The 13318-nt window shown below is 31.5% G+C and overlaps 2 protein-coding genes across 2 annotated transcripts in view; both read right to left on the reverse strand.

The window, feature by feature from the left end:
• AGMO (alkylglycerol monooxygenase) overlaps positions 1-7686 on the reverse strand; it is a 404065-nt gene extending 396379 nt beyond the window's left edge. The window contains exon 1 of the mRNA XM_518978.9: positions 5281-7686. The gene's annotated coding sequence lies outside the window, so the exon portion shown is untranslated. The remainder of the gene's footprint in view (positions 1-5280) is intronic.
• A 95-nt stretch (positions 7687-7781) lies between these two features.
• The window catches only part of MEOX2 (mesenchyme homeobox 2), a 75582-nt gene continuing 70045 nt past the window's right edge, over positions 7782-13318 (reverse strand). Inside the window, exon 3 of the mRNA XM_518979.7 lies at positions 7782-9181. Within this exon, the coding sequence (XP_518979.3) occupies positions 8957-9181 (225 nt within the window). The 3' untranslated portion in view covers positions 7782-8956. The remainder of the gene's footprint in view (positions 9182-13318) is intronic.

Genomic DNA, 13318 nt, shown 5'->3' on the forward strand with positions numbered 1-13318 from the left:
AATATTGGGGTTTATTCTAAGTCATTGGAGTGTTTTCTGCAAAGAAGGGCTATGATCTGATTTGTCTTTTTAAAAATGTGTAAAAATGTTTCATTATGGACCATTACGGCCTTCACATAGTATTTTACATTTGCAAGTCACTATGAACCGCTTATTAATCTGATTTGCATTTTAGAGGGACCGCTCTAGCTGCAGTGTAAAAAATTGATTACATACAGCAGAAGAAGAATGGAAAACAGGGGAGACAGCTATTTTCATGTGTTACATTACCCTAGACAGTTTGTTAAGTGACTTCAGGGTAGGGCATTGTATTCTGTCCTCTTGCCCGGGGAACTATCTAGAACTTTTACTGCTGCTTGGAAAAAAAGTCACTGTTTCATACAGCTTTATTAATAAAATTTTATAATGCAGATGACTTTTTAAATTTTGAACATGTTCATCAAAATTATTTTGAACATCTTTAAGTCACGTTTTGATTGTTTTATGTAATCAGACTCTTGATTAGAAAGAATAACAGAAGGAACCGTAGATGCACTCAAACTCCTAAAGTAATTATTTACAAGAAATAAACTTTTTACACGATCTAATGACATTTTATACAATGAAAATGTATAATATTTTCAAAGTAACAGCAATAAAATAATAAGTAATGGTCAAAATAAATTTCAAAATATAAAGCATAAATGTCAGAATCAATATTGGTTTTGCCGCAGTAGCTTGAAAATTTACTGGCGGAAAAATAGTAATAGTTAAACACACAGAAAAGATAAGTCATAAATGTCAGCCAGCCCTTATTAACTGCCTCTGAAGGTACTACAAGGACAGCTTTGGCTGCTCCTAGCCCGCACTTACAGAAATTGAATTGCTTTGTGCATTAACAAAATGGAACTGGGCTGAACAATGTCCATAGAAATGCTGAATAGGCAATTATTTAAAATGTTCTCCAAGACTGAGGAATATATTAACAGAAACCAATAGCACAGCAAATTAAATGATGATTGAGCAGAACATTACCTAAAATTAGTACAGAAATATTTATAGAATGAATGAATGAATGAAATTGACTATAATAAAATATTGGCCAAGGTAGCGTGAAAAAAAATTAAAGCAAATTTAAAGTAATTTTATTGTGAACAACTTCTTTGCATTAATTTTGTAATATCAGAATGTTATATAGGCTTCTCCATAATGGTGTCCACTAATAATTTAAAGTTTTTCAATAGGTGTAAGGTACATTTTAAAAAATTAACAACCAAAGTCTTCATGAGGAACAAGAAATGATTTTCTATTTGTTTCTATTTGGCTCTCACTATAGCAACTTATATAATGCTTTGCATGCATGAAATGTTTAATTTTTAAATTTATTTTCTAGAGACAGGGGTCTGGCTCTGTTGCCCAAGCTGGACTCCAGCTCCTAGCCTCAAGGGATTCTCCTGCCTCAGCATCCTGAGTAGTGGAAAAATTTTAGTAAACAATGGATCTTATTATCACCAATAATTTTATAATTAACATTAGCATGTACACGGGATCTTTAATACATCTGGAGTTCATTTTGATTGCTCCTCTAAAAACTAAAAGACCAAGAAAAAAATTCCCTCAAAGTATTTGTTTTTTCCTCTTTCTAAGACCTGATGCTTCTGTTAAAAGGCGCAGTTCTCGCACCCACCTGCTCCTCCATGCCTGTTTCTAGTGCAGTCAAGGAAACTTTACCACAGTGGTACTTTTTAAAGGTATATTTTTATCTTTGCAGCTCTATCTAGTGTTTTCTCAGCTGCATATGTGACTTGCCTGGAAGACATGGCTGGTAACTCCTAGAAGAAATCTAAATTTTAAAGATGTAATCATTAAAAAATACTTGTCATTATAGATAGGTAGCTTTATTGTTGTGGCTTTGTTTTTCTGTTTAAAAAAGCTGCTGATTTTGCCTTTCTAACTTTTTGTGGATATACTACTGCCCCTAAAGGAAGAAAATATGTTTAAGGGAGACATCAAAGTTTGTCTGTGTTCTTGTTGTTTTCCCCAAACCAAAAGACCTAAGAGATTTAATAATTATTATATTTGTTACTATTAAGATATCATTTGTATGACCTCCTACTAAGTGAAATAATGTAGTTATTTAGTATTTTAGAATTTATGTATTATTAATAAGAAAAAGATTTACTGAAAACGAAATAAGATATATTCATTTAGTCTATTGCTTACATATGTAAGACATGAGTCATGAATGTATAGGTTTTTTCATTTGATCAATTTCTTTACTAATTACCTGTTGCTTTTTAAAAAATAACATACTCTGGAAATTTACCAAAGTAGCAAAATTCTTAATTTTTAACTTTATAATTTTATAATTATATAACATGACATATAAATACTTAATACACTTAATATGTAAAAAGTTCTTACCAATTAACAAGAAATGAAAATGTTACCCCCGAAAAAAAAATTAAAAATATGATCAATAATTTAAAAACTATGATTATCAATAAATACATGAAGATGTTCAATTTCATTAATGATTGAACAAATACAAATTAAAATATGCTTTATCATCAGATTCCAAATAATTTTTTAAAATTCTAATAATTAAAATTATCCTATTTATGGAGAAATAGGTATTGGAATGAGTGTAAATTTGCAATACAAAATTGACAATGTATATTTAAAGTCCTAATAATAAACATACTTTCTTGTCCCAATAATACAATTTCTACAAAATCCCCTTATGGGAAAAATTAAATTTTACAGAGAATTATGTAAAAAAACACTTCAATGTTATTAAAGGGAAACTTGGAGAAAAAAATATCCAATAGTAAGGGATTGTTAAATAGCATATAATAGATCCATAAAAAGAAATACTGTTCAGCTATTAAATATATTTATGTTTTATTATTATGCAAAGAAACACCTTAGCTTACAGAGCAGCATATATGGTATATTTCCAAAATTATTTAAAAATATACATTTATACAGATATATATTTTCTAAAACTATGTATCATGTGAATAAAAAGGTTTGTCTTATATGTTCTTTTTTAAAAAAAGCGTTTATCGTAAGGAAATATCTGAACATGATTTAATGTATGTTAGCATTGCTTCTCAGCCTTTTGGCTAAGATCAAGTGTAATATGTTGTTAGCAAGGACACCTAAATCTATATGAGGTTTCCAGAGAAGAATATGGTCACTACTGAACATCTCTTCATTTAACCAATCCGATTTGTGGTCTGTTGTTAAATTGAATTGAAACAAGATATATCTCCTTTGATTTTTATTTCATAACATTTAGCAAATATTTTATTTCAGATACAAATGATAAGATTTTGCCCAATCATCATTCTTTGACACTGGCTACAATCACATGCCTCCAGTAAGCAAAAATTTGCCCAAAAATGTGGTAGTCAGAGGCAACTTTGAAAGGCTTATTTCATACGTTCTTCTAAAAGAAGTTAAGTTGGTGATACTTTTATAGAACGTGCAATTTCATGAGCCAATTTCTTTTTTTGCTATTGAACAATTCAAGAAGTATTTTTAAGTTCTCTATCAGTTTAGCATCCACTTTTCTTTCAACATGTTTTGCTGCTTTTAAATACCTAAACACCCTCTTACACCATATATATCTGTGATCATGAAAAATTACTGTATTTCAATGTTGATGAGTGCAAAGAAAATAATTAAACTCTGCCCTAGAAAAATAAAAGCCAAAGAAATAATCCAATTGAATTAATAGCTTGACCCTAAATAACAGTTTGAGTCCAACATTTCATCAAATAGGAAAATTAGAAGGATCTTGACTGATTGTTTTCCTTTATTGACAGTAGTATATTCAGGAAAAGGTAGAATAAACCGCCTTTCTTTAAAGAAAAACAAAGCCAGCAGTGGTAATTTAAAAAAAAACTACCTATCCTTAATGACAAGTATTTTCTAATCATTGTTTTTAAAATTAATATGTATTGAGGAAAAGAAAATTTTTAATGTTTTCAACTATAGTTATTACACATATGCAGAAACAAAGCCTATACTTAATTATAGGACAATTGATTGTTCCCAAAGCATCTGATTACTCTTTAATTTAAAAAAATACATGTCTATTTCAGTGAATCACTATTTGAAGTACAGAAATACAAAGTACAGCCTAAACTTGATATTACTATGTCCTCAAATCACTGTATCATCTCTTCCATGAAATGAATGTGACAATAATTTGTATTTGCAAATTCATTCTATTTTGGGAGCTGTTTCTGAAAACCATCTGTAACCAAAGTAAACAATATTTTAATGGGGGATTACTGAGCTGGCTGAATACATTGTGATGCAATCAAAAGTTTTCTGGAATTTTTCAAACCACAGTTTGAAGCTGCATTTGAATAAAACTTAGCTATTAAGGGGAAAAATAATTCATAAAAAAATTTTTAGTCTTAAATATACTTTCAATGTATTTAACCATTGTAAATGTGAAGATAAGAGTATTGTAAAAAATACATGATATCAGATAATTACTTAAAGAAAAAAACATATTTAAATTTTGAGCCGCATATTTTTATAGGTTCTTAGAGTTTGGTGTAGCAATCCTGTTTTCTGGAGCCATTTTTGTTCCTTTGCCTACGACTTCTAGCAACATTTTGCAAGAGTTGAAAGCAGAAATGTTGAGGTGCCCATGAGGATTGTTATTCATTACCCTGACCAGCTTTAGGCAGGAGATATAAAAACATAACCAAAAAAGCCACTTTTATGACAGTATTTGCAGATCAATCCTGCATATTCCACGCTTGTAAGATTTGGAATGTTTGTAGCTGAAATTTATTTTTCTTTCTAGATTGCTTTTTACTGAAAGAATGCAACAAAGAGAGCTGCCAAGAAAATACAGTTATTCCCCCAAATAGTTCAAAGAACTATGCCAGGTAAGTATTTGTTGTTCTTATTTTAAATATTATATTATAGTCTAAATACTAGTCACCTCAAATATGAACTGAATTATTTTAAAAGCATTTTATTAGAAAATAGGTCATGGCATAAATGGCTGCTTCTTAAAAGTCACCAGCCTCAGTGTATTTAGAAATTAAAGTGAAAAATACGTTCTTTAAATCTTTTCAGTCACTACCAGGATACTCTGTTCTTAAGACTGATTTTAACTCTATAGTTTCTCAAAACTTCTGTCAGGCGAAAATTAGCATTTGCTGTCATCAGTACGCCAGGAATTTAAGAAATGTTCTCAAAAACGAGTAGCATTGGCAATATAAAATATTTATTTTTATAACTTACTAAATATTTATTTTTATAACTTACTTTGTTTTAAGTTGGCCTCTAATCTTTTCTTTTCTTTTTTTTTTTTGAGACGGAGTCTCGCTCTGTCTCCCAGGCTGGAGTGCAGTGGCGCGATCTCGGCTCACTGCAAGCTCCGCCTCCCAGGTTCGCGCCATTCTCCTGCGTCAGCCTCCCGAGTAGCTGGGACTACAGGCGCCCTCTACCGCGCCCAGCTAATTTTTTTTTGTTTTTGTATTTTAATAGAGACGGGGTTTCACCGTGTTAGCCAGGGTGGTCTCGATATCCTGACCTCGTGATCCGCCCGCCTCGGCCTCCCAAAGTGCTGGGATTACAGGCGTGAGCCACCTCGCCCGGCCAAGTTGGCCTCTAATCTTAGTTTACTAGTCTGAGAAAAGCTTTTATTGAATTTCACAAGTGATTCCCACATTGATTACATGTAATGGCATTCATGAGCATATTAAAAATGTGATTGGGATTATTTTAAATGCATTTATTTCATCTTAAAAAAACAAAATGACAAACTCAGGTATTATGCATGGTTTCTGAAGAAGAAAATATAGTCTGACAGCAGATGGTAAATATGGGAAGTAGGAAGTAATTGGGGTCGTGTGAATAATGAGTTAAAAATATGTGGATCAGTCTTTGGAAAAACTTTGTGGTGTTCATCCTTCTGAATCCTACTGAAAAAAAAATCATCCTAACCATGATTTCATACTATTTTCAGAGAAAGGTGCTTTCATGCTATTATGAATTTCCACAGAGCCACAGGGTCTGAGATAGAATTACATGAAAAGGGCATTATGCAATAAGATACCATGGCATGCCAGGAACCCAGTGTAGATTAAAAACAAGTAGAGTTCTTTCAGATTTTTGGCACCTTTGGAGTGAATTAAACCCAGATAGTTCCTGAGAATATCTTAATTTTTCTCAAAGAATTTTAATTCCAAAAGAATATTGGGGGATAATGTAGCTAACCTATGCATCAGTTTGAAGACAGGAGGATACTGAAATACTTTAAAAAGATGGCAAGTTCCACTAATAAAAATTACTCTGGCTTCCCTGTTAATTGTCAGTGTGTTGACAATGTGATAGTGTGTCAGGTGTCTTATGCGGCAGGCAGATCATTTTAATTCATCATAAAGAAAGTGATGTCTCTTTTCAGTCAGCCATGTGGCCTTTCCTACCACTTTGTGTTCTCTGGATCAAATTTCATTTCAGGATTGCTTACAATTCTCTAATAAAGATATGGCCATGATACAAAAACCTCCCATTTCCCAAATGTTATATCTATTCGGAATCCATTTTTCCTATTTCATTTTCATACTACATTGGAATTCTTACGTCTATTTGGCTACAACCATTAGCTCTCCTTTTAGCTACTTCTAAGGGGTCCTTTTCTCTTATTTCTGGAAATTATTTTCCTGCCCAAATGAATTATCCTCCACTTTGTCCCTATTGAACTCAATTTGATTCACATCTTCCCACTTCACTAATTTGTCAAGATGTTTTGAATTTAAATCCTATTCTACAGTAAGAAAGTCAGTCCACCCAAGTAGATGTCATCAGCACAAGCAGACTTTGTATTAATTCAGGTGATTAATGGGAAAGTGTCTGTTTCATGCCTGGGAGACCTCAATTTGAATGGTCTATTCTCAGTTAATTTTAAAATACTGACAACTACTGAGATAAAATGTATTACACAAAAGGAAAATGTGATACAAAAAAATTATTTATTTCTGGGATACTCTCTATATATCATGCTAGATTAAGTTAAAATATATCAAATCTAATTTTTGTCAGTCTAATCTTTCTAAAGCAAGTGAAATCAATTAACTGATGGGTTTTTGGAATTTTTTAGTGATTGTTTTTCTGTATTTGTTTCGGATTGAGGCAGGGGAGAAAGGCTGGCAATGTTTCCAAGCATTTCTGCTTAGAATATGAAACAAATGAAAAACAATGTGATAAAGTTATAAGTAGGACTAAGGCACCCCATGCGTGTGCAATCATGCATGATGCAAAATACATTATGTTAATAGCATCCTTTACTTCTTGCATTAGTCCCATTAGGACTGAGGTCTCTGATTAGCTTGTTTAGCTTATATTTCACATCAGAGACTCTGCATATTCAGACTATAAAACCACTGTTGGATTAACTTACATATATCAGACATAACTTTAAAAATGTATGACTATTTTATTTTACTCACTGTGGTGAATACTATTATTTAATACTTTTTTCCTACTTTTATCTGTGGCTTCATAAAACACACAAAAAAATCCATTCACTGTATTCTTCAAATTAGAGAAATAGCTTAATATATGCCCATTCTTAGGCGCCCTTTGATTACACAAGGATTTATTTTTTTCCCGCCATAATAAAAAAATTCAGAAATGAAAAAATGTAAATAATCCACTAATTATAATCATCTGGATTTGCACAAGTGCAGATAGATTTGAGACTTTGTTAACTATTGATTTTGAAATCTATAAAAATTAAGAAAATTAATGTAGGGAGACCAAAGTTATTTACAAAGGATCATTTATTAAACACATTTTAAAAACAAAATACAAAGATAGTTGTTCTGCATGAATACATCACATATGAAAAAATAATGTGTTTTTACCGAATTTAATTTGAAGATATTCAGAATTTTGTTTTCTATCAACTTGAGCAACCAGTTTCGCTTTGCACCTTGTCTAACACTGTTGTCAATCAGGAAGAAATGTTTTCTTGTTAATTAAATCATATTCATACAGCTAATATTTTACAGAAATAAAATAAGACAATGTCTGTCATACAAAGCTCTTTCTGCAAGGTAACTGATTTGCCTATGATCCTAATTTTTTTAAGCTATAAGATAGGAAGAATTCAGGAGCTAGGTAAGTTTTATAATAACATATTAGCAGCAGTTGATAGTAAATGCAACATAAGATTTGTTTTGTCTGTGGTACAAGAATATGTCCTATCAGACTCTACTGTATTTTTCTCTACTTGAACACAGGTAAGCACATACTGATTGTCTCTGGGATGACAAAATGTATAAAAAAGACAAGAAACTGGCTCTGGTTGTCATTGTGAGTGCCTATTTTCACCAGCTAATATGAATGCATTGCTAAATTAGTGAAGACAGGAAAATGACTTAAGGGTAATATATACAGAGTTAAAATACACTTTTTATCCACTTGAGTGAATTCAGGCACTGTGGCTGTTCAGGATAAAATGTTTCATGGTTTATTCTTGATAGCAATTTAATTTTCAGTGCAAGCAAAAGCAAATACCTGCCCACTGTAATACACATGACCTCACACATCTGGAATGTTCAATGCAAGTTCATCCTCGGCATCTTCACTCTGGAGACATCTTGAATAAAAAACCGTTCATAGTTTGCTCTTGATAGCAATTTAATTTTCAGTGCAAGCAAAAGCAAACACATACCTGCTCACTGCCATATGCACGACCAAACACATCTGGAATATTCAAAGCAAGTTCACCTTCTCCATCTTCACTGTGGAAGCTCTTTAATAAGTGGCACTTTGTGTAAACCCTCTATAAATCATGAAAAACAGATTCGAAATGCCTGGATTTAATAATATTAAACATCACTGCCATAGTCATCTCTCTGTGTAAACGATGTTTGGGTAAGGCTTGCCATCACAACATTTCTTTCCTGAGAATGGGGCTGGTCCTCTGTTTATATCATAAGTGCGCATGCTCTGAGCTGTGGTCACTGTCGTGACTGTCTTCATTTGCTAGAGAGTCCCCTGTTTGCTGGAGGGTGGCTGCACCAATTCCCGACAGCTCTGATGGGAGAAGTGTTCCCTTTTTCACATTCACCAGTTCCTTTTCCCGAGCCGCAGCTCCTTGCTGTCCACCCTTTACCCTCTTCCACTTCATCCGCCTGTTTTGGAACCAGACTTTCACCTTCAACCAAGAAAGGGAACAAACAAACAGAAAAAAAGAGATAATTAAAGTGACATTTTTTTCTCCTTAGTGTCATCAATGAAAAGAAGTTCCTCAAAGGCTTATACAAAGACACCATGAAGGAGTGAATAGAAAAATAAATCCACGTTGAATTTAATCAGGTTACATGTTCATGATAATAATTTTTAAAGTTTCAAAAGGTGCATACGAAGTACTATATTTGTATTTTACAGCATACAATGTAAAATATGGAACTAAACAAAAACTTTGTCATTTAAGGCACTCAAAGCACTTGCGTCTGTAAAGAGCTTCTGTGAATTGGAGCTAACATAATATTTGTGTTGGTCAAAGCCCCCCCACTCCTAAGTTCTTCTTTGATTTGACATCCAGCTGTCATTTCCTGAACCAATTTAAAACATGCTCCTGCAGCTACTGATTCAGCGGCATCTGAAAGGCCATGCTCTGCCATCAGAAACCACTGCTGCTTTCACAAATCTTTATTTGACCATTCCACCTCACACTGAGCCTATCTTCTTTTGAACTCTTCTTCTTGTTTTCTACCTTAATTCATTTATTTTACTTTGCAAATATTTGATCTAGTGATTTCTTTAAAATATGGTCACAATAAAAAATTCTCAACATTTGTTAAATGCTAACACCAAGATTATATACTACATCATTCACATCAGCTTTGTACAGGTATTTTCTTTTTAAAAGCTTCATTGAATTTGCCTAATACATTTAAATAAATATATATATTTAAATAACATATATGTGTTAAAAACAAAAAAAAACTGCAAACAGACATTAAAGGTCTATCCATTATCAGAACTAGAATATAATTGGCATTATTGCATCTTGTTTAGGAGGAAATCTGTTACTTTCACATTGCATTTCTCATAATTATAGCTTCTAGCAAGCAAAGTGTTCTTTTTACATTGTATTTCTCTGTCTACCCCACCTAAAAGTACCACAAGCCTGAATTTTGTGTGTCACCTCCAAGTCTTTCTTAAAAAAGAAAACAAATTTTTTTCATAACAAGTAATATTAAAACTATACTCTTTAATTTTATTTGTTTGTTACGTTTATCAATGGAATGTTCTTAAGTGTAAGCTTTTTGCCACATCTTTGTTGATTCAAAAGACTCCATTTATTTATTTTTTATCATTGTATAATATTCCAAATTCTGTCAATATAGCACCATTTTTCTGTTCTACCATCCATGGATATTTGAATTCTTTTTTTTCTATATGTAATGCTGCTATAGACATTCTTGCATTTGTGTCCTGATAAGTATATCATGGGAACTTCCCTGGAGACTGCAGTTATATGGCTGCTGCTATCTATCTTCTCTCAATGTATGCTGTTTCTTTTTCCTTTTCTTAGAGTGTCTTTTGATGATTAGAAACTCTTAATATTAATTAATATGTTTAAATTTATCTATTGTTTCTTTTAGGACTAGTGTTTTGTGTTTTCTTTTTCTAAAAAAAATCTATTTTCTGAAGCCACTAAGATATTCTATTGTGTCTTCTTCTAAGAGTTTTAAAGGTTGCCTTTTCCAACACACTGGGACCCTGTCTCTACAAATAAATAGATAAAATAAAATAAAATGAAATAAAATAAAATAAAATAAAATTAGGTGGGTGGGATGGCATAGTGCCTGTAGTCCCAGCTTCTCAGGAGGCTAAGGTTGGAGGATTGCTTGAGCCCAAGTGGTTGAGGTTGCAGTCAGTGGTTGTTGCACCACTGCACTCCAGCCTGGGCAACAGAGCAAGATCCTGTCTCAAAAAGAAAAAAAAAAGTTTGCCTTTCAAACTGAGGTACTTAATCAATGAAGTACTGATTTTAGTATATAGTCTGAAGAATAGGCTTAACTTTACTTTATTTTAAATGGATAACACATTGTCCCAGGTCCATTTATTAAATAACCCAGCTTTTTTCCAGTGATCACTGTTTCATCTGTGTTCATAAATCAAGTTTCCATATATGCATAGCTTTATTGCTGTATTCTGTTCTGTTCCTTTATTAATTTTTCTATAGTTCTGATAAAACCACATTATCTTATTAATTATAATTTTATAATAAACCTTTATATTTGCTAGGGATAGTTCTGTTTCATTCTTCTACATTAGAAATATTTTGAATATTCTCTATTTTCAGTTTAGAAATAATTTCAATTTCTGTAAATAGTGCTATGGAGACAGTGAAGAAAAATATATTAAATTTCCAAAGACATAATTATATCAGTGATCTTCAAATCACGATGCTTCATCAGCATGCTTTCACAGTGAAATATTCAAACTGAGATATTTCTCTATTCTGGATTTTTCTTGGTCTCACTTAGAGCCATAGTTGAATTCATGTATCATATATTGCCCAAACATGTATTAATCAATTTGACAATAAAAAATAAGAAAAAATAGTACAAAAAAGATTCACTAAAAAGTAGTTGACGGGCGTTCACATATTATTATTACTTACTAAACAAAATAATCAGTAATTCCCTTTTATTATATACCTATGTAGGGATAGACAGCTATACTATTGGTGCTGTTTATACAGTATTCTAATACAGTTTTCCAGATATTATTACCATTATTCTTATGTTATAGATGACAAAGTTGAGGTAAAGGTTAAGTGACTTACCTAAGATTACACAGAAAGGAAACCCTGGTGCCAGGATTTAAACGTGAGGGCTGGGGTCTGTTTGATTCCAGATTCTGGGTTTTGTTTTTGGTTTTTTTGTCTGTTTGTTTTGGTTCCTGTTATATTTCAATCTCCTATTTTTAAAGCATTTGGAATAAAAAAAAAAAGCATATAGAGTATGTGGACACCATCCATATGATTACTATCATTCAGGTAATTCTCCCACTTGATATAATTAGGTTTGTAAATATGACACTATTTTCCTATACAATAATTTAGGTAATTACGCTACTGAGTTTAATTACCTTTGCAAGCTTGACATTGTATTTTGCATTAGATCTATTCCACATGAGTTGGGTTCTACTCTTGGCTTTACTTCTCCATTTTGTGTGAATTTGAGAAAATTTTACTTCTCTCTACCTCAATTTTCATATTTCTAATATTGGAATCATAAGCCTTTCGAGATTCCCTATAGGGATATTTTCTCATGGACAATTCCAGATGGAAGAAATACATATGTCATGATCATCATCATTGTCACCAAGAGCTGAAACATTCAGTCTAAATAATCCTGGCAGAAAAAGAGGAGAAATATACTTTTAAAAATCCACATATATTTCCTTTTCTAGGAGAAGGGATATAGTAATTATATAATATCAGTATAAAACCTGTTATGGGCAATTCTAAATAAGATAATTCTAAATGTAAGAATATGGTATTGATTTTAGATATATTATGGCCTATTTTGTGTTGTTTTCTATGTCTATCGTGTGAAATTTTATCATTTTATTTTTTAAAATAGATTGAAAAAAGACTGAATAGTTAATTGCCAACAGTAGCTACATGTATATACATATGAATAGATATATACATATAAGAATATGCATTTGATTATATAGAGTAACTCTAATACCTTATATACTATTTTATTTAAAACCTAGATTATATATTTGATATTGAAATTCTGTGATATTAGCAAGGAAACAAAAAATTGCAACAAATAAATAATGGGCATATCTTATAGAAAATAGAAGGAAGAATATAGAACTCTAAAAGTCAATATGTTCAGATTTATTTTCAAATATACTATAAAATATTGGGGTGAATTAAAATAAGTGGAGAAGGATTTTTGGAAAAACACATATTTTTCTATTAGCATCACGGTATTAGCAACCCCCCCAACAAAATCTGCAAATTTAATTCCAGATTATAAATCAATATTGTCATTAATGTAGGACAGTAGTCAATTTATAAATAGAGACTTCATAGTATAATCTAGTATCACTTTATTAACCCAGCTTTATTGACTGTAATGAAAAAACTTCTAGTTTTTGTTTTTAAGACAGCTAAATTATAATCATCCAAATGCCTAAAATTTTATTTACTAAAAAATAAGTATTTGAATTATTTTTATTTAAATTTATAAGCACATTTTATATAATAAGATTAATTTATAAACTACACAGAGTACAAGAATTCTCACATTTCCTT

Source organism: Pan troglodytes, chromosome 6, assembly GCF_028858775.2.
Source record: "Pan troglodytes isolate AG18354 chromosome 6, NHGRI_mPanTro3-v2.0_pri, whole genome shotgun sequence".
NCBI lineage: Eukaryota > Metazoa > Chordata > Mammalia > Primates > Hominidae > Pan > Pan troglodytes.